This window comes from Budorcas taxicolor, chromosome 18 (assembly GCF_023091745.1).
Source record: "Budorcas taxicolor isolate Tak-1 chromosome 18, Takin1.1, whole genome shotgun sequence".
Classification (NCBI taxonomy): domain Eukaryota; kingdom Metazoa; phylum Chordata; class Mammalia; order Artiodactyla; family Bovidae; genus Budorcas; species Budorcas taxicolor.
The window spans coordinates 51,889,767-51,913,064 of NC_068927.1; the positions used below are offsets into that span (position 1 = coordinate 51,889,767).

At 47.3% G+C, this 23,298-nt stretch overlaps 1 protein-coding gene and 1 pseudogene across 1 annotated transcript; both read left to right on the forward strand.

The window, feature by feature from the left end:
- Window positions 1–538: 538 nt before the first annotated feature.
- Window positions 539–14,165, forward strand: LOC128063963 (cytochrome P450 2B4-like; annotated as a pseudogene).
- Window positions 14,166–19,790: 5,625 nt separating this feature from the next.
- ERICH4 (glutamate rich 4) lies at window positions 19,791–21,860 on the forward strand. The gene is made up of 2 exons (XM_052656997.1): window positions 19,791–19,964; window positions 21,639–21,860. The coding sequence occupies exons 1-2, from the start codon at window positions 19,791–19,793 to the stop codon at window positions 21,858–21,860; spliced, it is 396 nt and encodes a 131-aa protein (XP_052512957.1).
- The last annotated feature ends 1,438 nt before the right edge of the window (window positions 21,861–23,298 follow it).

Sequence of the window (23,298 nt, forward strand, 5' to 3'; positions counted from 1 at the left end):
GAAAAAAAGCAATGAACCCCTAAACCCAGACCACACGGAGTTAGGTCTTCCATCAGACTCTGCCTCCTCCTCTACACCTCACGCTTCACAGATGCGCAGACACAGCCCTGTCCCCAGTGGGCACAGGACACCCACTTCTGCTGGCCAGCTAAGCTTAATCTCTTATGTTGCAATGCCACTCACTGATAAAATGTCTGAGAGCTACCCTTGCAGGGCCACCACCCTAAGTTCAGCCTCCACGATTTCCTTCAGCTGGCACCACCCCTCTTCCATGGGGGACGTGCTCTCTGTTCAATGGCATCGCCCACCAAGACAACTCCAGCCCATCAGAGGCCCTTGGGGAGCTGGCTTGGGATCTGCTGAGATGATAAAACCCCGTGGCCTCTGCAACCTCTGCTCTCTCTTGCCTCTGGAGAATTAGTAGGAGTTCTGCCAAGGCAGAATCCTAGCACAACCTCCACACCCATCGGGCAAAATAACAAAGAACAGAGACACCTAAATTTTTAGAGGAACGTCGGATGGAAGGCAGGCATGGACCATGGCTCTCTCTGCCATCCTGCGCCTCATTCTCTTCATTGGCCTCCTGCTCCTCTGGGGCTGCCCTGCCTCCCAGGGCTGCCTCCCCACTGGACCTTGGCCTCTGCCCTTCCCGGGAAACATTTTGCAAATGAACCCCAAGGATTTACTCAAGTCATTGCAGGCGGTGAGATGGAAGGGGCACCAGGAGGTGGGGTGAATGGGAAACAGCTCCCAGTTAGCAAGGGAGCTGGGGGAGGCAGGTCAACTTTGGATGGGATTCCCCAGACTCCCTTGGGAGCTGTCTTCTTCCAGCCATGATCTGGCCCTAGATATGGGATAGAGAAGCTACCAGAATTCCTATGAGAAGGAGTGGAGGATGGGTTGAGTGAAGAGAGAAGTACCTTTTTTTTTTTATTAAAATGGTTTATTGGAGCATAGCTGATTTACACTCTTGTGTTAGTCTCAGATGTACAGAGAAGTGATTCAGCTAAACATATATATTCTCTCTTTTCAAATTCTTTGCCCATATAGGTTATTACAGAATATTGAGTAGAGTTCCCTGCTGTATAGAGGTCCTTGTTGATTATCTGTTTTATATTAATATATAGATGGGTGTGTATGTTAACCCCAAACTCCTAATTTATCCTGTCCCGCCTCCCTGCCTTATATTTTTCTCCTCAGTAACCATAACCTTGTTTTCTACATCTGTGACTCTGTTTCTGTTTTGGAAATAAGTTCATTTGTATCATTTTAAAAAACTGTATTCCACATATTGACAACATCGTAAGATACTTGTTCTCTTTCTTACTTCACTTCGTTTGATAATCTAGGTCCATCCATGTTGCTGCGAATGGCATTATTTTGTTCTTTTTTATGGCTAAGTAATATTTCACTGTATACATACACCGTATCTTCTTACCCAAGCCTCTGTCAATGGACAAGTACGTTGCTTTCTGTTCCTTCTGTTTCTTCCTGCGAATAGTGCTGCAGTCAACATTAGGGTGCAAGAGTCTTTTATTTAAAAAAAAAATACTTTTAACACAGTTCCCCGTACAGTTTAATAACAAGTGCAAATGGGTTTTCAAAAAGTAGTCATAGTAAGGATAGACAATGATCATTAGGACTTTGGAAGGTGCAGTGAAAGAGTTGCTCCTTCAGGCCTTCTTTTTTTAAACACATTTTTTAATTTTTGGTCGAGCTGAGTCTTGAGGCTGCTTGTGGGCTCTCTCTAGTTGCAGAGAACAGGGGCTCCTCTCTAGCTGAGGTGTGTGGGCTCCGCGTTGTGGGGGCTTCTCTTGTTGAGGGGAACGGGCTCTGGGCACGTGGACTTCAGTGGTTGCGGTGCATGGACTTGGCTGCTCTGTAGCTGGTGGGATCCTCTCGGTCCAGGGATTAAACCCGTGTCCCCTGCAGTGGCAGGAGGATTCTTATCCACTGTACCACAGGGAAGTCCTGTCTTGTTTCTCTAATCACTTTATGCTGGAGTCTAGTTAATTTGGAATGCTTTGTTAGTTTTTGCTGGCTAGCAAAGTGGATCAATTATACATGTAGATGTATCCACTCCTTTTATGGGCTTCCCTAGTGGCTCAGACAGTAAAGAATCTGCCTGCAATGTGGGAGACCCAGGTTCAGTCCCTGGGTTGAGAGATCCCCTGGAGAAGGGAATGGCAATCCACTCCAATATTCTTGCCTGGAAAATCCCAGAGACAGAGGAGCCTGGTGGGCTACAGTCCATGGGATCACAAATAGCTGGACATGACTCAGTGACTAACACACACACACTCTAAGATTCTTTTCTCATATAAGTCACTGTAGAGTATTGAGTAGAGCTCCCTGTGCTGTTCAGTAAATTTTTATTAGTTATCTATTTTATGTATATTAATGAACATGTGTTAATCCCAGTCTCCCAAGTAATCCCTCCCTTCTTTTATCCTTGGTTACTGTTTGTTTTTTTGCATTTGTGACAATTTCTGTTTCACAATTTTAATTACTTTTTTATTGGAGTATAGTTGATTTCTGATGGCACGTTGGTTTCTGGTGCAGCAAAGTGAGTCAGCCACACTCACACATATATATCCACTCACTTTTAGGCTCCATCCCCATATAGGTCATTACAGAGAAGACTTCTCTGTGTTATGCAGTAAGTTCTTATCAGTTACCTATTTTGTATATTAGCCTGAGTATATGTCAAACCAGTCTCCCAAGTTACCCTTCCCCACTTTCCCTCTAGGTAAATAAGTTTGTTTTCTACATCTGTGACTCAATTACTGTTTCTAGATAGGCTTTCTAGTACCATTTTTTTAGATTCCACGTATATGTGACACCACATATTTGCCTTTTCCATCTGCCTTCCTTCACTCGGTTTGCCAGGCCCATGTCCATCTGTGTCAGTGCAAACGGCGTCACTTCATTCTCTTTCATGCTGGGTGATTGTCCATTGGATATATGGGCCACACCTTTTTACCCACTCCTCTATCGATGGACATTTAGGTTGCTTCCACGTCCTGGCTTTTGTAAATAGTGCTGCGACGAACACTGAGGTGCATGTATCTTTTTGAATTATGGTTTTCTCCAGACATATGCCTAGGAGTGGGATGGCTGACATGGAAACTATTTTTAGTATTTTTGAGGGACATCCATTCTATTCTCTATGGTGGCTGCACCATGGTGGCTACACCAACAGTGTAGGAGGCTTTCCTTTGGAGAGAGAGATTTTGATAGACTTGAGACTTTGAGCTGTGGTCCTGTGTGGGTTGAGAAGGAGAGATTCCATAGCTTGGATGTGGGGAGTCTCTGTAATTCTTAAAAGCAAAGCTGGGAGGGCTCTTGGAAAAGCCAAGAGAGGAGGATGCTGGGGGTCAGGTGATATATGTGAGGCTCGGAGGAGACCACAGAGTTCCAGCCTCTGCTCTTCCCTGACGGGGCTGCAGCCTGCAGGGTAAGGTAGCTGGGAGGTGTGGTGCAGGGGTGAGGTGGAGAGCCTTCTCTTGAGTCAGAGAGTGAGACCTGGACTCTGCCCCCACAGCTCCAGGAGAAATACGGGGATGTCTTTACCGTACACCTGGGGTCTCGGCCCGCTGTCATCCTGTGGGGGTACGAGGCGATGAGGGAGGCCCTGGTGGATCAGGCTGTGGCGTTCTCTGCCCGAGGACACGTTGCCATCACTGACCCTGTCTTCCAGGGAACAGGTGAGTGGGGGACGAGGGTGAGGATTAGGGAGAGGGGGAGGGAGTATCCCATGTGCCTTCAAAACCTTCCTTCCACGCCCCACCATCGGGTGTGGGTTTGCCAGTGGGAATATCTTGGAAGGTTCTACAGCAATTCTCTGTGAACACCATGAAGGACTTGGGATGGGGAAGCGGAGTATTGAGGAACGAATCAAGGAAGGGGCTCAGTGTCTGGTGGAGGAGCTGGGTGAGTGTGGGCTGGGTGGAGGTGGGGATGAGATGGGGTGAGAGAGAGAGGGAGAGAGAGATGCAGAGACAGGTTCAGGAATACAGAGAAGGTATAGACAGGAATAAACAGAAAAACAGAAGATGGTAGAGAGAGAGACAAAGTGAGACCAGCAGAGGCAGAGAGAGAAAAGGCAGAGAAAGCAGCCAGAAGCACAAGAGACCAGAGGCAGAGAGAAAACAAAAGTCAGAGAGATGCTGAGGCCACTGAATGAATGAGTGAGTCCGGGAGCAGAAGCTGCAAGAAAAAGCCATACAAAGATTAAGGTAGAGAGATACAGAGTCAGAGGAACATGGAATGCCAGTGAGGTCAAGGAGAGGGGCCGTGAGGGTAGATGGGGAGTTGGAGAGAGAACAGAGAAGAAGGGGTGAGCCTGGAATAGAGTCAAAGACCAGAGAAAGTCAGCCCAAGACAGAGAGCAAGAAAAACTACAAGAGACACAGATGTGGACATTCCTAGAAAGAAAAGGGGAGACAGAGAGGGACAATGAAAGCAAAGAAGAAAAGAGGAAAATCATCAAACAAGCTAGGCTGGCACCAGTCAGGTCAGTCTCCTAGAAGGACACTGCAGGGGACCCCCATGACAGACCTCTCCTCCTCAGGGGCCTACCTGGATCCCCACTTCCTCTTTAACTCCATCACTGTGAACATCATCTCCTCCGTTGTCTTCGACAAGCACTTTAATTACCAGGACCCTCAATTATTACAGCTCCTACATTTAATGAATGAGGGCTCTGTTATTGTCAGCTCCTTCTATAGCCAGGTGAGGCTAAAGACTCCACAGTGCGCCAGGAATCAGGGTGGGTAGACCCTGGGAAGAGGTCAGATGATTTCTGTCCTGATCACCAAAGGCAGAAGGCATCGAGAGATCAGTTTCATGTGCGCACTCCAAGCCCTGACCCCTCCCAGGTGAAGCCATCCGTCAGTCTGGGTGTCAGAATCAGGCCTTGGACAAGGATGGGCTTCGAGAGAAGAAACCTCAGCAGATGAGACAGTGACTGGGGCTGGATTCAGAGGTCCATGCAACACTGTGTGTGTGTGTGTGTGAGTGTGTGTGTGTGTGAGTGTCAGTGTATGTGTGTGAGTATGTGTGTGTGAGTGTTCTCCGGTGGGAGCCACACCCTCCAAGTCTGCAGGGTAAATAATAGCCTTTGGATGTTGCTATATGTGCAGCTCAGAACATCAACACTCACAGAACCAGTCCAGCGAGTATAATGGGTTCTGGGGCCTTGTCTGCCACCCTGTAGGAGTTTGAAATCTCCCTGGGCATCTTGAAAACACTTTCCTGGCACACACACGTGCCTGTGCAGCATGATCCAAGAGGTGAAAGATTTATCACTGAGAACATGGAGAGGCGCCAGAAGACGCTGGATCCCAGTGGCCCCAAGGACCTCAAGGATTCCTTCCTGCTTCACATGGACAAGGCAAGACCTGGCCCAGATGGGCGTTGAGGATGGGAAACGGAGTGATGGAAACCGTACTGACATTGAACTAATATCTTTGGGTGCGATTACATGTTTTTTAAATGTTGAAATATTTCCCTAAGGATTAGAAGAAAGCCAAGATCCACAGTCCCCAGCCATTTTTTCCTATGCCTCCCCAAGCCTTCCTTCCAGCAGCCTTTAAAGAGCTGGTAATTAAGCAGTTAACATGTGTCCAGTAAGCTTTCTCTGAGACACAGCTCCCTTCTTCCCCAGTTCCGACAGTCAAGTCTGTTCTGATTGGTCAGGCTCCTCGTATATTCAGATGATAGAGACCAATGTCTGTTCTGATTGGTCGGGCATGTGCCACGTGCTGTGCTGTGTTTAGTGGCTCATCATGTCCAACCCTTTGTGACTCCATGGACTGCAGCCCACCAGGCTCTCTGTCCATGGGGCTTCTCCAGGCAAGAATACTGGAGTGGGTTGCCATGCCCTCCTCCAGCGGGAATCTTCCCAACCCAGGTCTCCAGCATCGCAGGCAGATTTTTTACTGACTGAGGCACCAGGGAAGCCCAGGAATACTGGAGTGGGGAGCCTATCCCTTCTCCAGGGGATCTTCCCTACCCAGGAACCCAAGTGGGCTGTCCTGCATTGCAGGCAGATTCTTTACCAGCTGAGCTACCAGGGAAGCCCAGGAATACTGGAGTGGGGAGCCTATCCCTTCTCCAGGGGATCTTCCCCACCCAGGAACCCAAGTGGGCTCTCCTGCATTGCAGGCAGATTCTTTACCAGCTGAGCTACCAGGGAAGCTTGGCAAGTGCGATACCAGTTGTTAAATGTCTTCATTCGCATCCCTGGAATGTCAGCTGCAAGGGCCAAACAGGAGTGCAACGACACCCAAAGACAGGAAAGCAACAACACAAGAACAACAAGGTCAGCAATTTAAACTCTACATTCATTGGGCTGGAAAGTAAAAGTGTTAGTTGTTCAGTTGTGTCCAACTCTTTGTGATCCCATGGACTGCAGCCTGCCAGGCTCCTCAGATTGGAATTCTCCAGGCAAGAATATTGGAGTGCGTTGCCATTTCCTTCTCCAGAGGATCTTCCTGACACAGGGGTCAAACCCGGGTCTCCTGCATTGCAGGCAGATTTTTTTTACCATCTGAGCTACTAGGGAAGCCCATTGAGCTTATTATACATCATATCGTGACAATGCACGTGATGAACTAAGCACGTAGAATTTTTATTTCTTGCACAAAGATACACAGTTAGTACATAGTAGGACCTGAGTTTGAAATCCAGAGCTTTGGCTCCAGAGCTCACCCTTTTAGTATCTTACAGGCCTTGGCTAGAGAAAAACAGATCAGGAAAAAGAATGACGGGCACAGAGGAACATGGTGCTGGTACAGAGGAAGACCCTAAAAAGTGAAATCTTTGCAAGGCGAGACCTTAGGAAGCACCCATCACTGTCTCTCAGAGCGCTCAGATCCTGAGAGTGAGTTTCACCAGAAAAATCTCCTTAACACGGTGCTCTCACTGCTCATTGCTGGCACAGAGACCTCCAGCGCCACTCTCAGCTATGGGTTTCTACTCCTTCTTAAAAATCCCGATATCTTCAGGTGAGCTGGGCTTATGGGAGGTGGGGACGATGGAGGGGTGAGTGTCCCTGAGGCCGTACGGGAAGGTGGTTGTCTGATGGGCTAAGACAGATAACTTTTGTCCTGAGTAGTCTGAAAAATAAAAAATCACTTCTATTGGGACTTATAATAAAAGCACAAAGCATTTGAAGTGGATTTTGTCAGTCTATGAAAGTACATGGTTTTTGAGTTTGACAAAAAACTTGACTTTTTGAAGTATATTGCCCATTTCAGTTCAGTTCAGTTCAGTCGCCCAGTCATGTCCGACTCTTTGCGACCCCATGAATTGCAGCACGCCAGGCCTCTCTGTTCATCACCAACTCCTGGAGTTCACTCAGAGTCGCGTCCATCGAGTCAGTGATGCCATCAAACCATCTCATCCTCTGTCATTCCCTTCTCCTCCTGCCCCCAATCCCTCCCAGCATCAGAGTCTTTTCCAGTGAGTCAACTCTTCGCATGAGGTGGCCGAAGTGCTGGAGTTTCAGCTTTAGCATCATTCCTTCCAAAGAAATCCCAGGGCTGATCACCTTCAGAATGGATTGGTTGGATCTCCTTGCAGTCCAAGGGACTCTCAATAGTCTTCTCCAACACCACAGTTCAAAAGCATCAATTCTTCAAAGCTCAGCTTTCTTCACAGTCCAACTCTCACATCCATACATGACTGCTGGAAAAACCATAGCTTTGACTAGATGGACCTTTGTTGGCAAAGTAATGTCTCTGCTTTTCAATATGTTGTCTAGGTTGGTCATAACTTTTCTTCCAAGGAGTAGCATCTTTTAATTTCATGGCTGCAGTCACCATCTGAAGTGATTTTGGAGCCCCCAAAAATAAAGTCTGACACTTCTTTCCACTGTTTCCCCATCTATTTCCCATGAAGTGATGGGACCAGATGCCATGATCTTCATTTTCTGAATGTTGAGCTTTAAGCCAACTTTTTCACTCTCTACTTTCACTTTCATCAAAAGGCTTTTTAGTTCCTTTTCACTTTCTGCCATAAAGGTGGTGTCATCTGCATATCTGAGGTTATTGATATTTCTCCTGGCAATCTTGATTCCAGCTTGTGGTTCTTCCAGTCCAGCGTTTCTCATGATGTCCTCTGCATATAAGTTAAATAAGCAGGGTGACAATATACAGCCTTGATGTACTCCTTTTCCTATCTGGAGCCAGTCTCTTTCAGTCTGTAAATTGCCCATTTACAACTAATTAAAGAGCCCCTCGGTTCAAGTTAAAGTTCTGCAGATCAGACTTGGAGATGTTCTCACCTGGTCAGACATGTTATTTAACAAAATGAATTTAAGGCCAGAGTGGGGAGTGACATACATAAAATTACATAGCATGTGAGTGGGACAAAAAGAGATGACACCCGTTTTACCTGCAACTCATTTTTAGCTGAAAAGAAAAAAAACACACACTGCAGTGTTGAATGAATTTCCACCCACCCATCTTTATCCAAGTTATCCTCATGTTGTAACTAGAGTGGAAACACCACACAAGACTTCCCTCAAAGAAGCTTCTAACTTCCTTTTTGATGCTTTCATTAAGAAGGAATGGTAGCCTAACATCTTTAGTAAAGAATTTACAAGATCCTCCCATCAGGCTGCAGGTCATTTTTAGGTCACTTGGTTGAGTCCACTGGTATGGATATTTATCGACATACCCACCTCCCACCCTAACCATTCTCAGAGGAAGTCCAGGCAGAAATTGACAGAGTAATGGTGCACCCCTTCTCCCAGCAGTGGAAGAGCGGGTAAATATGCCTTATACAGTTGCCGTCATCTGTGAGATTCAGAGGTCCAGTGACTCTGTCCCACTTGGCCTACCCCACTCTGCCATCAGGGACACTCACTTCCGGGGATATTATCTCCCAAAGGTGAGACCAGAAGGGCCAGAGAATATTGTTTGGAAGGTGCTGGCCACCTCCAGCCTTATGGTTCATGTCTGGTTTGTGACTATAAGAAGAATTCTTATTTCCGGATTTTTGTGGGAGGGAGGGAGATTTTAGAAAGAGAAAAGTCCTCTCCCTTTTGTTCTTTTTTTTTTTTTTTAACCTTTACAAAATGTTATGTTTGCTGAAAAAAGTACCATGTACTTATTGAAACTTGTTATACAGCTGACTGGTTTTATAATCTGTGTTCTAATCTCTCCTTTATATGAACCCATATGTTTATATATACCTATATACACAATGATTGGGCCCTACTGCATCTGTTACTGTGCAATTTATGTGCCCAGTGTTCATGTCACCTTCCCCTCTGGTCTTTATGTCCATACGAATACAATTTGCAATTTGTGTGTGTGGCTTTCATTTTGAAATATAACCATACTCTGTAGATATGTTTTTCAGGTCAATGCCTATGTTCTAACTCTTATCTTCGTCCTTGATTATGCTGCTGAGTATTGGTGTTTCTAGGTGTATCACCTAGATATCTAGGTGATCAGGTGCATCTAAATACACCTGATATTTGTGTATCAAGTTGATAGAATGTATCAATTTGCCCAATGAGCAGTATCAAATTGCCCAATGAACAGCACCCACCCGATTATATTCAGGCCCCAGTCCTGGAGTCAGCTTCTTATAGGGCTCTGTTGAGTCAGATGTGAACCTTTCCGTCGACGGATCATAAAGAAGACCCGGGGTCTTGGGGAGGAGGAATCAGGGTGGTTGGTGAGGATACCTGGAGGGATGGGACACTATTGACCAAATAGGGCAGAATTGTTTCAACATTCCTGCCAGCAACTGTAGAGCCACACAGCAGGTGAAGCTCCTTATCTGCTGAGGATTCAGCCGCTCCTTGTTGACGGCCATTTGCGCCCATTTGTCTTTGACGTCCTCTTAGGGCATTACTGCGTACCCCATCCTGAGTTCTGCCCTCCATGACCCACGCCACTTTGAGAAGCCAGATGCCCTCTACCCTGGCCGCTTCCTGGATGCGCAGGGCAAGTTCAAGAAGCCACAAGTCTTCATTCCATTCTCCACAAGTCAGTCATGCTCCTTCTCCCCCGCGGGAATGTCTGCTCACTCCCACTCTGTATGTGACTCTCTCTCTTGATCCAACTCCAAGCCCTGTGTGAACAGTCTGGGAAAAGATGGAGTCTGAAGGGAAGAGAAAGCAAGACATCTTCAGAGATTAGAACAGTGTGAGGGGGAAGGATAGGGATGGGGTATGATGGGGAAGGAAGACGGAGACTCAGTCAGTGATGGAGATAAAGTGAGAGGCAGAGAGACATGCTTGCACACAGAGAACAGATAAACCAAGGATCCAGTACTGAGCACCTGCCATGTGGCAAGAATGGGGAAAGGCGTTTACAACTTTCCTTTCAAGATTAAATAAAGACATTTCTCTCATTTTCATACAAAAAATGAAGTATGAAGTAAAGGTGAAAATCGTCCGTAATTCACCACTAAACCTGACCTATTAGTACTACAGAGGATGGCCTTTACTGGTTCTATTAATATTTGCTCACACACAAAGGTAGGTGGTGGGTAGGTAAATAGATAATAGGTAGGTAACTTAATTAAAAGTAACAAGAAAGGAAGGGAACAGAAAGGAAGAAAAAGAAAGAAAACTCCTTAATTTGTTTCTTGTTAGCTGATCTCATATTTAAAAATATAAGCAAGACTAGAGTGAGATATATGAGACACTTAAGGCACAGAAATGTGAGGAATATTTAGTCCTAGGTTAACCCTGATTCAATATGCATTCCTAGGGTTATTCTGTATTCATCACTTATGAAATAATTCAGTTTTAGCCACTGACTTGAAATTCATCTTATTTGAAGTGGTTATTCTCCTCAGGTCTATTTCTGTTTTGGCATTCTTTTTTGGGGGGTAATAATCCATATTCACACTCATTCTCCAATCTATCTTTTTCAGCTATATAATATTCTTTGAATTATTAATATTATACCTGTACATATATTTTAGTGTTTTCTAGGGGACATTACTCTTCCTTTTTTTGTTTGTAACACATTTTATTTTTCTTGAGTGTATTTTAGAATTATTTTGTCAACGTCCCAAAATATCCCACTGGGATTCTACTAGGATTAATCTAAAATTGTATTTTGATTCTGATGCTTTGCCAAATCTCCACCTTTGATAGTAATGGTTTAGTCACTAAGTCATGTCTGAGTCTTGCGACCCTATGGACTGCAGCCGGCAAGGCTCCTCTGTCCATGGGATTCTCCCGGCAAGAAGACCAGAGTGGATTGCCATGTCATTCTCCAGATCTTCCCGACCCAGGACCCAGGGATCTCACAGGCGTCTCTTTTGTTTCCTGCATTCGCAGATGGATTCTTTACCATGAGCACCACCTGAAGCCCATTTTTGATATGTCCTAAGCAGCAGCAGCAGCATAAAAGGCAGTGTGTTCATTTCGTCCTTGTACCACTGCTGGCATCTTGAACTTTTCTAAAACTAGGTTTTGCATATTTTTTGCTAACTTTATTCCTAAGAAACATGGGAGAAGATTGTGGCTATTGTTTGTAGGACCTCTTTGTCAGCTCAGCTGTGGGCTGCTGTAACAAAATGCCGTAGACTGGGTGGCTTAAACAAAAGAAATTTATTTTCTCACAGTTCTGGAAGCCACAAGTCTGCGATCAGGGAGCCAGCATGGTCCAGTTCTGGTGAGGGCTCTTCCTGGTTTGCACACAGCCACTGTCTTGCTGTGGACTCGCAAGCCTGGGGACCGTGGTCTCACTTCTTGTAAGAATGCTCTCCTCTCAGGGAGACCCCACCCTAATGAACTAATTTAAACCTGATTACCTCCCAGATCCCTTCTCAAAATACTGCGGTGGGCATCAGGACTGCAACATATAAATTTTGGGAGCACAGGCTTCAGTCCAGAGCACTTTTCTAAAGGCATTTCAAATTGTTTTACTAAGTATATCAGAAATCCACTCATCTTTTGGGGTGTGTATTTCTGTCATAATTGAACAAATTCCCTATATTACTTTTATACCTAACAATGTTTCATTTTTTCCTCTTGGATTTTCCTAATAACTGATGTTGCTGCTGCTGCTAAGTTGCTTCAGTCATGTCCGACTCTGTGCGACCCCATAGACAGCAGCCCACCAGGCTCCCCCGTCCCTGGGATTCTCCAGGCAAGAACACTGGAGTGGGTTGCCATTTCCTTCTCCAATGCATGAAAGTGAAAAGTGAAAGTGAAGTCGCTCAGTCGTGTCCGACCCTCAGCGACCCCATGGACTGCAGCCTTCCAGGCTCCTCCGTCCATGGGATTTTCCAGGCAAGAATACTGGAGTGGAGTTAACTGATGTTAGCAGCTGTAAATGATGATATTTTGACTTAATTGTTTCTTATGTTAAGGTCACATGTCATGTTTTCCAAAATATCAAGGACTAGCCCTTCTGGAATCATGTGAAGCAATAGCACAGATAGTGAGCAATCTTGTCCAAGTCCTAACTTTAAGGAGAATATTTTTATTTTCTCTATGAAGCTGAATGCTGGCTATTGCCTATTTCAGATATTTTATGGCTAGTCTACCATATATTTTTCTCAACTGTAAATCAAACTAAGGAAATGTTTTTCTCCTCCATATTTTACAGTAAATTCTTTTTAAATTTTTAACCAAGATATTACACTGAGTATTCTCAATAATCTTTTCAGCTCTTGTCAGGAGGATCAAATTGTCTTCCTCCTTCAATCGCTTAAAAAATAGTCACTGTCTCAGTGTTGAATCATTCTCTGTTGTCAAAGCGGAACAAGAGAGGCTGGCTGGGTGGGCAGGTTACTTGCTCAAGGCCGGGTAGGAAGTCATGTTCTGTGGAGGTCAGGGCAGGGCTAAGCTGTAATCTGAACATCTCAACAACTTAAAATTAAAAGGTTATTATTTTCCTGCTCATGCAACATGCCCATCCCTGACCATAACAGTCATGTAGAAATGGGGGCTAATGGGGACTCTTTCCTGATATATGAAGAAACAGGGGAAAATGCATGACATGCACAAGTTTAGACCTCATTTCACCAGATAAAGGAAATCCCATCCAAGTTCAATGTGGCAGAGAAGTTTACGCACCAAGAAATGTACTGGGAATACTTAATGAACGAACAGTAATGAACTTTTCCACACACGCAAGACAGCTCTCTGGGCTCCTTTCCTTCCCATGAGACTGCGGGTCAACAAGATGCAGATGAAACTCTTGCTCAATCCAGGAACATGCTGGTCCTTCTCTTGGTTACTCCAGTGGACCCAGCCTGTGCTAAAGTGGCTCGAGGATATTCAGGGCTCCACCTACATGGTGGACCTATTGGTGATAGTTGACCTCGTGTGGCAGGACGATGTGAGGAGTGGTCATGAGACTCAGAAAAATGGGTGTAAAGGTGGGCAGGGTGTTATTTAAAGTCTCTGTCAATCATGATGTGAGCATGACTAGACAGTACCTCCATGGGTTGAAGTGTGGGGATTGGGTCTGGGAGGCTGACTCTGTTGACTGCTGATGGTGAGCAGGACCAGGGGGCTGGGAGGAGGGTCAAAGTGACCAGAAGAGTGCGGACACTCAGAAGCTTAGAGCAAGGACTGTGCATCCACTGAGCAGAAGTAGGTCAGTATTTGATCAGCCAAGTCCCCGCCTACGCCAGAGTGGGCCAGAGGTTTCAGCTCCCCTCTACCCCTCTAGGAAGGTCCTCTGGAGGAGGAAATGGCAACCCACTCCAGTACTCTTCCCTGGAAAAATCCCATGGACAGAGGACCGTGGGGTTGTGAAGAGTTGGACAGAACTTAGCAACTAACCATCACCAACATAGAATCAGAAGTACTTGGCATGTAAATCTATGTAAATGAGCATGCAAATATCCTTAGATTTTCGAGGTGGGGCAACCAAGTGCTCTGCAGGGCTCCCCTCATTGACACCCTTACACCTGCAGGAAAATGCCTCTGTCTAGGTGAGAGTTTGGCCCGCTCCAAGCCCTTCCTCATCTTTACCTCCTTGCTGCAGAACTTCTCCTTGGGGTCTCACAAGGCCCCTGAGGACATTGACCTTACAGCAAGGGTGAATGGGCTTGGGAGACTGTCCCCTGTGTTCCAGGTCAGCTTCCTGCCCTGCAGGGGAGGGGGAAGGCAAGAAGAGGCTCAGATCCCCTCTGAGTCCTTGCCTCCAGCCCCTCTCTCTGTCCAGAATTAACACGTGCAGGCTCCTCACTGCCCTGCTCACTCCCTCCTGTGGAAAGTCCCTTCTGTGGTCTTCCCATCATCCAGCCTGACCACAAGGGGAGCCCTGCATCTTTCTTTAAAGTAGGCTCAGGGAAGGGAAAGATCGAATAGATGGTGATCTGAGATTTCAAGGTAAGGGACAGAGGCAGAATTTCAAGACTAGTATTGTGGTGTGTTGGCAACTTCAGTTTGGAGTTCAAGGCTACATCTCAAGGGAAAATTCATTACGAAGTCTTGTGGATAAAATTACTCATTCATTCATTCTACAAATATTTACTGAGTCCCTACCATGTGGCAGGCACTGTTCTGAGTTGTGAGATTACCATGGAACCAAGGAATGGAATGGAGCCAACATTCCAGTCAGTGAGAGGATGGTTAAGAAACAAATGAGTAAGCAAGATAATTGCAGACAGTGTTGGATAAGAGGCAAATAAAAACAACCCATATAATAGGGAGTGACTGAGGCATGGGGCCATCGATAAAGACCTCTATGAAGTGGTGACTTTTAAGTGGAGGTGAGGGATGAGAGTGCTGCACTCAATATGCCAGAAAATTTGGAAAACTCAGCAGTGGCCACAGGACTGGAGAAGGTCAGTTTTCATTCCAATTCCAAAGAAAGGCAATGCCAAAGAATGTTCAAATTACCACACAATTGCACTCATCTCACATGCTGGTAAAGTAATGATCAAAATCCTCCAAGCCAGGCTTTAGCAGTACATGAACCATGAAGTTCCAGATGTTCAAGCTGGTTTTAGAAAAGGCAGAGGAACCAGAGATCAAATTGCCAACATCTGCTGGATCATGGAAAAAGCAAGAGAGTTCCAGAAAAACATCTATTTCTGCTTTATTGACTATGCCAAAGCCTTTGACTGTGTGGATCACAATAAACTGTGGAAAATTCTAAAAGAGATGGGAATACCAGACCACCTGACCTGCCTCTTGAGAAACCTATATTCAGGTGAGGGAGCAACAGTTCGAACTGGACCTGGAACAACAGACTGGTTCCAAATAGGAAAAGGAGTCCGTCAAGTCTGTATATTGTCACCCTGTTTATTTACTTCTATGCTGAGTACATCATGAGAAACGCTGGACTGGAAGAAACACAAGCTGGAATCAAGATTGCCAGGAGAAATATCAATAACCTCAGATATGCAGATGACACCACCCTTATGGCAGAAAGTGAAGAGGAACTAAAAAGCCTCTTGATGAAAGTAAAAGAGGAGAGTGAAAAAGTTGGCTTAAAGCTCAACATTCAGAAAACGAAGATCATGGCATCCGGTCCCATCACTTCATAGGAAATAGATAGGGAAACAGTGGAAACAGTGTCAGACTTTATTTTTTTGGGCTCCAAAATCACTGCAGATGGTGACTGCAGCCATGAAATTAAAAGACACTTACTCCTTGGAAGAAAAGTTATGACCAAACTAGATAGCATATTCAAAAGCAGAGACATTACTTTGCCAACAAAGGTCTTTCTAGTTAAGGCTATGGTTTTTCCTGTGGTCATGTATGGATGTGAGAGTTGGACTGTGAAGAAAGCTGAGCGCCAAAGAATTGATGCTTTTGATCTGTGGTGTTGGAGAAGACTGTTGAGAGTCCCTTGGACTGCAAGGAGATCCAACCAATCCATTCTAAAGGAGGTCAGCCCTGGGATTTCTTTGGAAGGAATGATGCTAAAGCTGAAGCTTCAGTACTTTGGCCACCTCATGCAAAGAGTCAACTCATTGGAAAAGACTCTGATGCTGGGAGGGCTTGGGGCCAGGAGGAGAAGGGGACGACAGAGGACGAGATGGCTGGATGGCATCACAGACTCGATGGATGTGAGTTTGAGTGAACTCTGGGAGATGGTGATGGACAGGGAGGCCTGGCGTGCTGCGATTCATGGGGTCGCAGAGTCAGACACGACTGAGCGACTGAACTGGACTGAACTGAGGGATGAGAAGGAAATAGCCATTCAGGGGCCTGGGGGGAAAGTGTTTCAGGCAGAGGTAACAGCCAGTGCAAAGGCCCGAGCTGGGACCAGCTTGCACAGAGGTGTGGGAGACTGGGTCAGAGAAGGGGGCAGGAAATTGACTGTGCTTTATTCCATCTGCACAGGCATGCATGGTCTGATTTATGTTTTCTTTTTGAAGATTCTATTTATTTCTTCATTTATTCATGGCTGTGGTGGGTCTTTGTTGCTGCACCCAGGCTTTGCTTTCTCTAGTTGTGACAAGCGAGGAGCTCCTCTGTCGTGGTGTGCGGGCTTGTTGAGGTGTCTTGTCTTGTTGTGGAGCTCAGGGTCTAGACTGTGCATGCTCAGTGGTTGTGGCACAGGGCCTTAGTTGCCCCAAGGCATGTGGGATCATCAGAGACCAGGGCTCAAACCTGTGTCCTCTGCCTTGGCAGGTGGATTCTTAACCACTGGACCACCCGGGAAGTCCTAACAGATCTTAGATGCTGACTATGGATGGTGATTGCAGCCATGAAATTAAAAGACACTAGCTCTTTGGTAGAAAAGCTATGGCAGGAGTATTGGAGTGGGGTGCCATTGCCTTCTCCTGACAAACCGAGACAGCATATTAAAAAGTAGAGACATCACTTTGCCGACAAAGGTCTGTCTAGTCAAAGCTATGGTTTTCCCAGTGGTCATGTACAAATGTGAGAGTTGGACCATAAAGAAAGTTGAGAGCCTAAGAATTAATGCTTTTGAATTGTGGTTTTGGAGAAGACTCTTGAGAGTCCCTTGGGCAGCAAGGAGATCCAACCAGTCAATCCTAAAGGAAATCAACCCTGAACATTCATTGAAAGGACTGATGCTGAAGTTCCAATACTTTGGCCACCTGATGTGAAGAGCCAATGCATTGGAAAAAGACCCTGATGCTGGAAAAGATTGAAGGTAAAAGAGAAAATCCCATGGATGGAGGAGCCTGGTGGGCTGCAGTCCATGGGGTCGCTAAGAGTCAGACACGACTGAGCAACTTCACTTTCATGCATTGGAGAAGAACATGGCAACCCACTCCAGTGTTCTTGCCTGGAGAATCCCAGGGACGGGGGAGCCTGGTGGGCTGCCGGCTATGGGGTCGCACAGATTCAGACACGACTGAAGCGACTTAGCAGTAGCAGCAGCAGCAGCAGAGCATGAGATACAACCGATAAATTGTGGTGGCGGTTGTTTTGCCGTTCAGTCGATAAGTCGTGTCCACTCTGTTGCAACTCCACGGACTGCATGTAGCCCACCAGGCTCCTCTGTCCAAGGGATTTTCCAGGCAAGCATACTGGAGTGGGTTGCCATTCCCTGCTCCAGGGGATCCTCCCCACCCAGAGACTGAACCCATATCTCCTGCATTGCCAGGCAGATTCTTTACTGCTGAGCCACCAGGGAAGCCCCTCAAAAAAAAAAAAAAATTGTCGTAGATCTATCCAATAGAATTCTGTGTCAGTCAGGATCCCAGCAGAAAAGTAAGTCACACACAAGTAAGGTAATAGAGCATCTAATAATAGCACTATTTACAAAGTGAGGGCATGGTGAAACACCTGTAAACTAGCCACAGAGAGGCTCCGTTACACCCTTATCCTTGAAGGGTCAAAGGGAGAGAGCAGTCCCTGGAACCCCGTGAAACCTATGGGTAAAAAAGAAGGCCAACAGGAGTCACGGCCAAAACAAGTTGCACAACCAAACTCATCAGTGGGGAAGAGGGAAACAAAATCCTCTCCTAAGGAAAGGACCAGTGGGAGGGAAGAAAATATTTTGAAAATAATACAATCTACCACAGACGAGACTTCCAGCAACTCTCCTACATCCATATGGATAATACCAGACAACAAAAGAGACAAAGAGAGCAGAGAGATTGAGAAAACCAGAGTCCCACTCCAGTATTCTTGCCTGGAGAATCCCAAGGACAGAGGAGCCTGGCAGGCTACTGTCCATGGGGTCGCAAGAGTCAGACACGACTTAGCGACTAAACTACTACTGCTGCTAAAGACATCATCACAATAAAAAAGGCTGAGCTGAAGAATTGACACCTTCAAGCTGTGATGCTGCAGAAGACTCGAGAGTCCTTTGAACAGCAGGGAGATCAAACCAGTCAATCCTAAAGGAAATCTACCGTGAATATTCACTGGAAGGACTGATGCTGAGGCTGAAGCTCCAATACTTTGGCCACCTGATTCGAAGAACTGACTCATTGGAAATGACCCTGATGCTGGGAAGGATTGAAGGCAGGAGGAGAAGGGGATGACAGAGGATGAAATGGTTGGATGGCATCACTGACTTGATGGACATGAGTTGAGCAAACTCTGGGAGATGGTCAAGGAGAGGGAAGCCTGGCGTGCTGCAGTCCATGGCGTCGCAGAGAGTTGGACATGACTGAGCAGCTGAACAACAACAAAGACATCATTCAAAGCCTGAATCCAGCACGTCTGTCTGCTCTTGGCCTGCCCCAGAGCTCCTAAAGATAGATCCCCGTTTCTGCCTAAATGAATTTGAGTTACTTTCCATTGCTTACAGCAGTAGAACCGCATCTTTGGAGGGAAAGGCTTAGTCAAGCTCTGTTACACTCTCCACCAGTCGTGAGCACTCACTCAACTCCCATCGGTTGAAAATCTCAACCAGTGAACTCTCCCAAAGGAATCAACAGTCTCCACTGAGAGACAGAGACCAATAGCATCATAGCTTCCTAACATTTTAATAGGACAATTTGAAAATACACAGAAAAGTTGAAGATTTGTACAGTAAGTCACTGCCTAGATTCTGTAACTGGCATTAGGAAATGTTAGTTGCTCAGCCATGTCCAGCTCTTTGTGACCCCCATGGACTTTAGCCCATCCGGCTTCTCTGTCCATGGAATTCTCCAGGCAGGAATAGTGGAGTGGGTTGCCATTCCCTTTTCCAGGGTATCTCCCCAACCCAGGGATTGATCACCAACTCAATGGATATGAGTTTCAGCAAACTCCCGGAAGTAGTAGAGGACCGAGGAGCCTGGTGTGCTGCAGTTCATGGAGAGGCCTCAATTGCTAGTGATAATGTCTGCGGACATGTCCAGGGCTGGCAGAACTGCTGCTCAGCCTGGGCCAGCAGCCTGAACACCAAGGAACTGCGGCTGAGGGATCGTTCTCCTGGAAGCCACTCCTGGCTCTTCAGGCACAGGTTCTGGGAAGCCCTGCAAGGGCCAGAGTGGAGAAGACGGGCAAGGATCAAAGCAGGGGAAGATAGAGGCAAGTGGAGGAGAGGGCTGCAGGGGGCGTTGGGGAGGAGCAGTGGGCGGGACCCAGGAGGGGCGGGGCAAGAAGAGGCGGGGCAGCCGCTCACCCGTGAGGGGTCCATCTGAGAAGAGGCAGGGAGGGGTGGAGTTTGACCTCCGGCCAGAGGGGCTGAGGTTGGTTGGATCCCTGTGAGCAGACCTGATGTTACACTTCAATTAAAACACACACACACACACACACACACACACACACACACGAAGCTGCTGATTCTCTGTGGAGAACGGACTTTGTGATGCCAGGGGGTGCTCCTCCCTCCACTGCCCTTTCCCCTCCCCCCGCCCCCAGCTACCCAGGGGCTAGGTCACTCTGGACCTTGCTACTTCCTGTTGCTGGCTGCCGCAGTTCAGAGGCTATGGAGCTCTGGAAGCAGCTGAGGCAGGCTGGACTGGTGCCCCCGGGGCTGGGCCCACCCCCGCGCGCCCTGAGGGGAGTCCCCCCAGCGGAGCAGGTGGGTCAGACCCTCGCATCCCCAGAGGCTGGCGCTGGAGGTGCCAGGGAGAGTCTGCTGTGGATCTGGGAGGAGCTGGTGAGTGAGGGGTTCGGAGGAATCAGAGATGGGGGAATGGGGAGTGGATAAATGAATGGGGATGAATGAAAATAAAAGGTGCCAGAGACTGAACGACAGAAAGTGAGAGACAGGAATGGAGAACTAGAAGCAGAGACAGATACAGACAGGGTGAGATGGAGACAGACAGACACAGAACGACCCGAAGAGTGAGACAGTGATAGAGCCAGAGACAGAGAGAGACAGGAGAAGGAAAGCAGAGACGGAGAGCCAAAGGCAGGCTCGTATTAAATCTGAAAGACAGAGAGGGAGAAAGTCAAAGGCAGGGGCAGAGAAACAGAGACAGACAGAAAGACAGAGAGGGAGACAGCCAAGCAGAGACAGAGAGATGGAGATGGATAACAAGAGGGGGAGACCTAATAAGAGAGACGGAGACTAAGACTCAAGACACAGGGAGAACCAGAGAGGTGGAGAAAGCGGGGGACAGTGAATGGAGAGACCAAGGCAGTGGGAGACAGGACAGAAGCAGGCTGACAGAGTCCAGGGACACAGTGAGGGGTCCACCCGCATGCTGTAGGCCAGGACTGTTAAAGGAAAAGTAATTGGAGCCTGGTAGAGTGCAATCCATGGGGTCGCTAAGAGTCAGGCATGACTGAGCGACTTCACCGTCACTTTTCACTTTCATGCATTGGAGAAGGAAATGGCAACCCACTCCAGTATTCTTGCCTGGAGAATCCCAGGGACAGAGGAGCCTAGTGGGCTGCCATCTATGGGGTCGCACAGAGTTGGATATGACTGAACCGACTTAGCAGCAGCGGCAGCAGCAGCTAAAGATGGCAAGGCTGTAGGTATAAAGATCCGTTGTAATGGGATTTTGTAGTAGAGGAGAGAGATTGGGCTGAACCTTGAATATAGCACGGGCAATTGGGAATTGACAGCCAAGGAGCAGGGTCAGGGGATAGAACATTCTTAAGAGGCTGGGGTGTCCCTGGAGGTCTAGTAGTTAAGCCTCAGAGAGGTTCCAATGCAGGGGATTTGGGTTCGATCCCTGGTGGGGTAACTAAGACCCCACATGCCAAGTGGCACAGCCAAAAGGGGGAAAAAAAAGAAAAATTCCTAAGAGTCAACCTCAGGGGTAAGGAGGGAGTCTGGCTAAACTGATCTAGCAGGATTCTTGCCGAAGGCAGGCCAGGGTGATCAGCCATTACCTGGGGGATGGAGGAGTGGGGAGGACGAGGAATCTGATCAGATATGGAAGAGGGTGTTGTTAGTCTGTTAGTCGCATCCAACTCTTTACGACCCCATGGACCGCAGCCCGCCAGGCTCCTCTGTCCCTGGAATTCTCCAGGCAAGAATACTGGAGTGGGTTGCCTTTCCCTTCTCCAGGGAATCTTCCCGACCCAGAAATTGAACTGGGGTCTCCCGCATTGCAAGCAGATTCTTTACCGTCTGAGCCACCAGGGAAGCCCAAAACATACAAGGAGGGGGATTCTTGCGAAAACTGGATTTGACTGATACAAAGAAGAATTGATGGGCCCCGGAAAATGTTCAGGACCCTGACTAAAGTTTGGTTAGGCAAAGAATCTGTGTTGGGACTTGAGCTGGGAGCTGCTCCCACCCAGGTTTCCAGGCAGAGGCACACTAACCCTTTGCCGTCTGGAGTGGCACGCCCATGACTGCCCCTTCCCACCCCAGGGGAACCTCCGCCGAGTGGATGTCCAGCTGCTGGGCCAGCTGTGCAGCCTGGGACTGGAGATGGGGGCACTGCGGGAGGAACTGGTGGCCTTCCTGGAAGAGGAGGCAGAGGAGAACACCGAGGAAGAGGAGGAGGACAGAGAGCTGAAAGGGAAACTGGAGGGAGCCTACAGTCCAGTCCCCGGCCACCACCGCCCCCCTGACTTTGAGATGACTATCTGAGGCCCTGCCAGTGTGCTTCCAATGGACATGTGAATGACACGCAAATTTATGTAAGAAGACAGGGGAAGGGAGGGATTTGCAGGTCTAACTGACCTGCAGATGTCCAATTTGGTACGGTCATGTGCTCCTTGAGCAAGTGCTTTCTCTGAAAGTGTCTGAGATGAGATTGAGGGGTGGGTCCCTGAATGGTGTGTGTGTTTCTAGATGCTGTGGGAGGTTTGCAGAGAAACTCCTGGTGTCTTTGCAAATATGATGGAGATGTGTACAGGCGGCTAGTAAGCACTTGGAGAGTGGCTAGCTCTAACTGAGGTCTGCTGTAAGTGTAACACACACGCTGAATTTCCAAGCTGGGTTTGATAAAAAGCATATTCAGTATTTCAATCATTGTAAAAGTTAATTCTATTTTGAAATGATAATATTTGGGGTATGTTGGGATAAATAAAATATGACTAAAGCTAATTTCACCTGTTTATTTGTAAATTTCTTTTACCGTGGTAAGACACATAACATAAAAGTTACCCTTTTACCCATTTTTAAAGGGTCAGACACAACTTAGTGACTAAATCACCACCAAAGGGGAGGTCAGGGTGCCTTTCTCCTAGCTGTTGTTTTTGTGTTTGTATTTTTTTAAAATAATATTTATTTATTTATTTTTGGCTGTGCTGGGTCTTCCTTATGGCGTGGGCTTCTCTCTAGTTGCAGCGAGCAGGGGCTCCTCTCTGCGGTGTACAGGTTTCTCTCGTGTTGAAGGATGGACTCTCACGCGTGTGCTTCGGTAGTTTCAGCATGTGGGCTCAGTAGCTGGTGTTCCCAGGCTCTGGAGCACAGGCTGAATAGTTGTGGTGAACGGGCTGAGTGACTGCAGCATGTGGGATCCTCCCAGATGAGGGATCGAAGCCGTGTCTCCTGCTTTGGCAGGCAGATTCTTTACCACTGAGCCACCAGGGAAGCCCTGTGTGTGTATTTTTAAATTAAATGGATTTTTTTTGGCTGTGCTGGGTCTTTGTGGTTGCACGGGCTTTTCTCTAGTTGCGGAGAGCAGGGGCTACTCTCTAGCTGTGGTGCACGGACTTGCTGCGGTGGCTCTTGACACAGAGCACCGGCTCTTGACGCAGAGCACCGACTCTAGGGCACACAGACTTCAGCAGTTGCGGCTCCTGGGCTCTCGAGCACAGGCTGAGAAGCTATGGCGCACGGGCTTAGTTGCTCCGGGGCACATGGGATCTTCCCAGACCAGGAATCCGAACCTGTGTCTCCAGCACTGGCAGGTGGATTCTTAACCGCTGAGCCACCAGGGAAGCCCCCATTTTAACCATATTTTAAAGTTTACCGTTCAGTAGTGTGAAATACATTCATGTTGTGGTGTGAATGTGTTTTCATCTTGCAAAACTGAAAATGCACCTGTTTTACAACTCCTCATCTGCCCTCTCCCAGCTCC

Bases quoted from the DNA above. Each gene is read 5' to 3' on its own strand.
- ERICH4 (XM_052656997.1), top strand. From the start codon at position 19,791: ATGGAGCTCTGGAAGCAGCTGAGGCAGGCTGGACTGGTGCCCCCGGGG. The intron at 19,965-21,638 runs GTGAGTGAGGGG...TTCCCACCCCAG, and splicing joins TGTGGATCTGGGAGGAGCTG to GGGAACCTCCGCCGAGTGGA.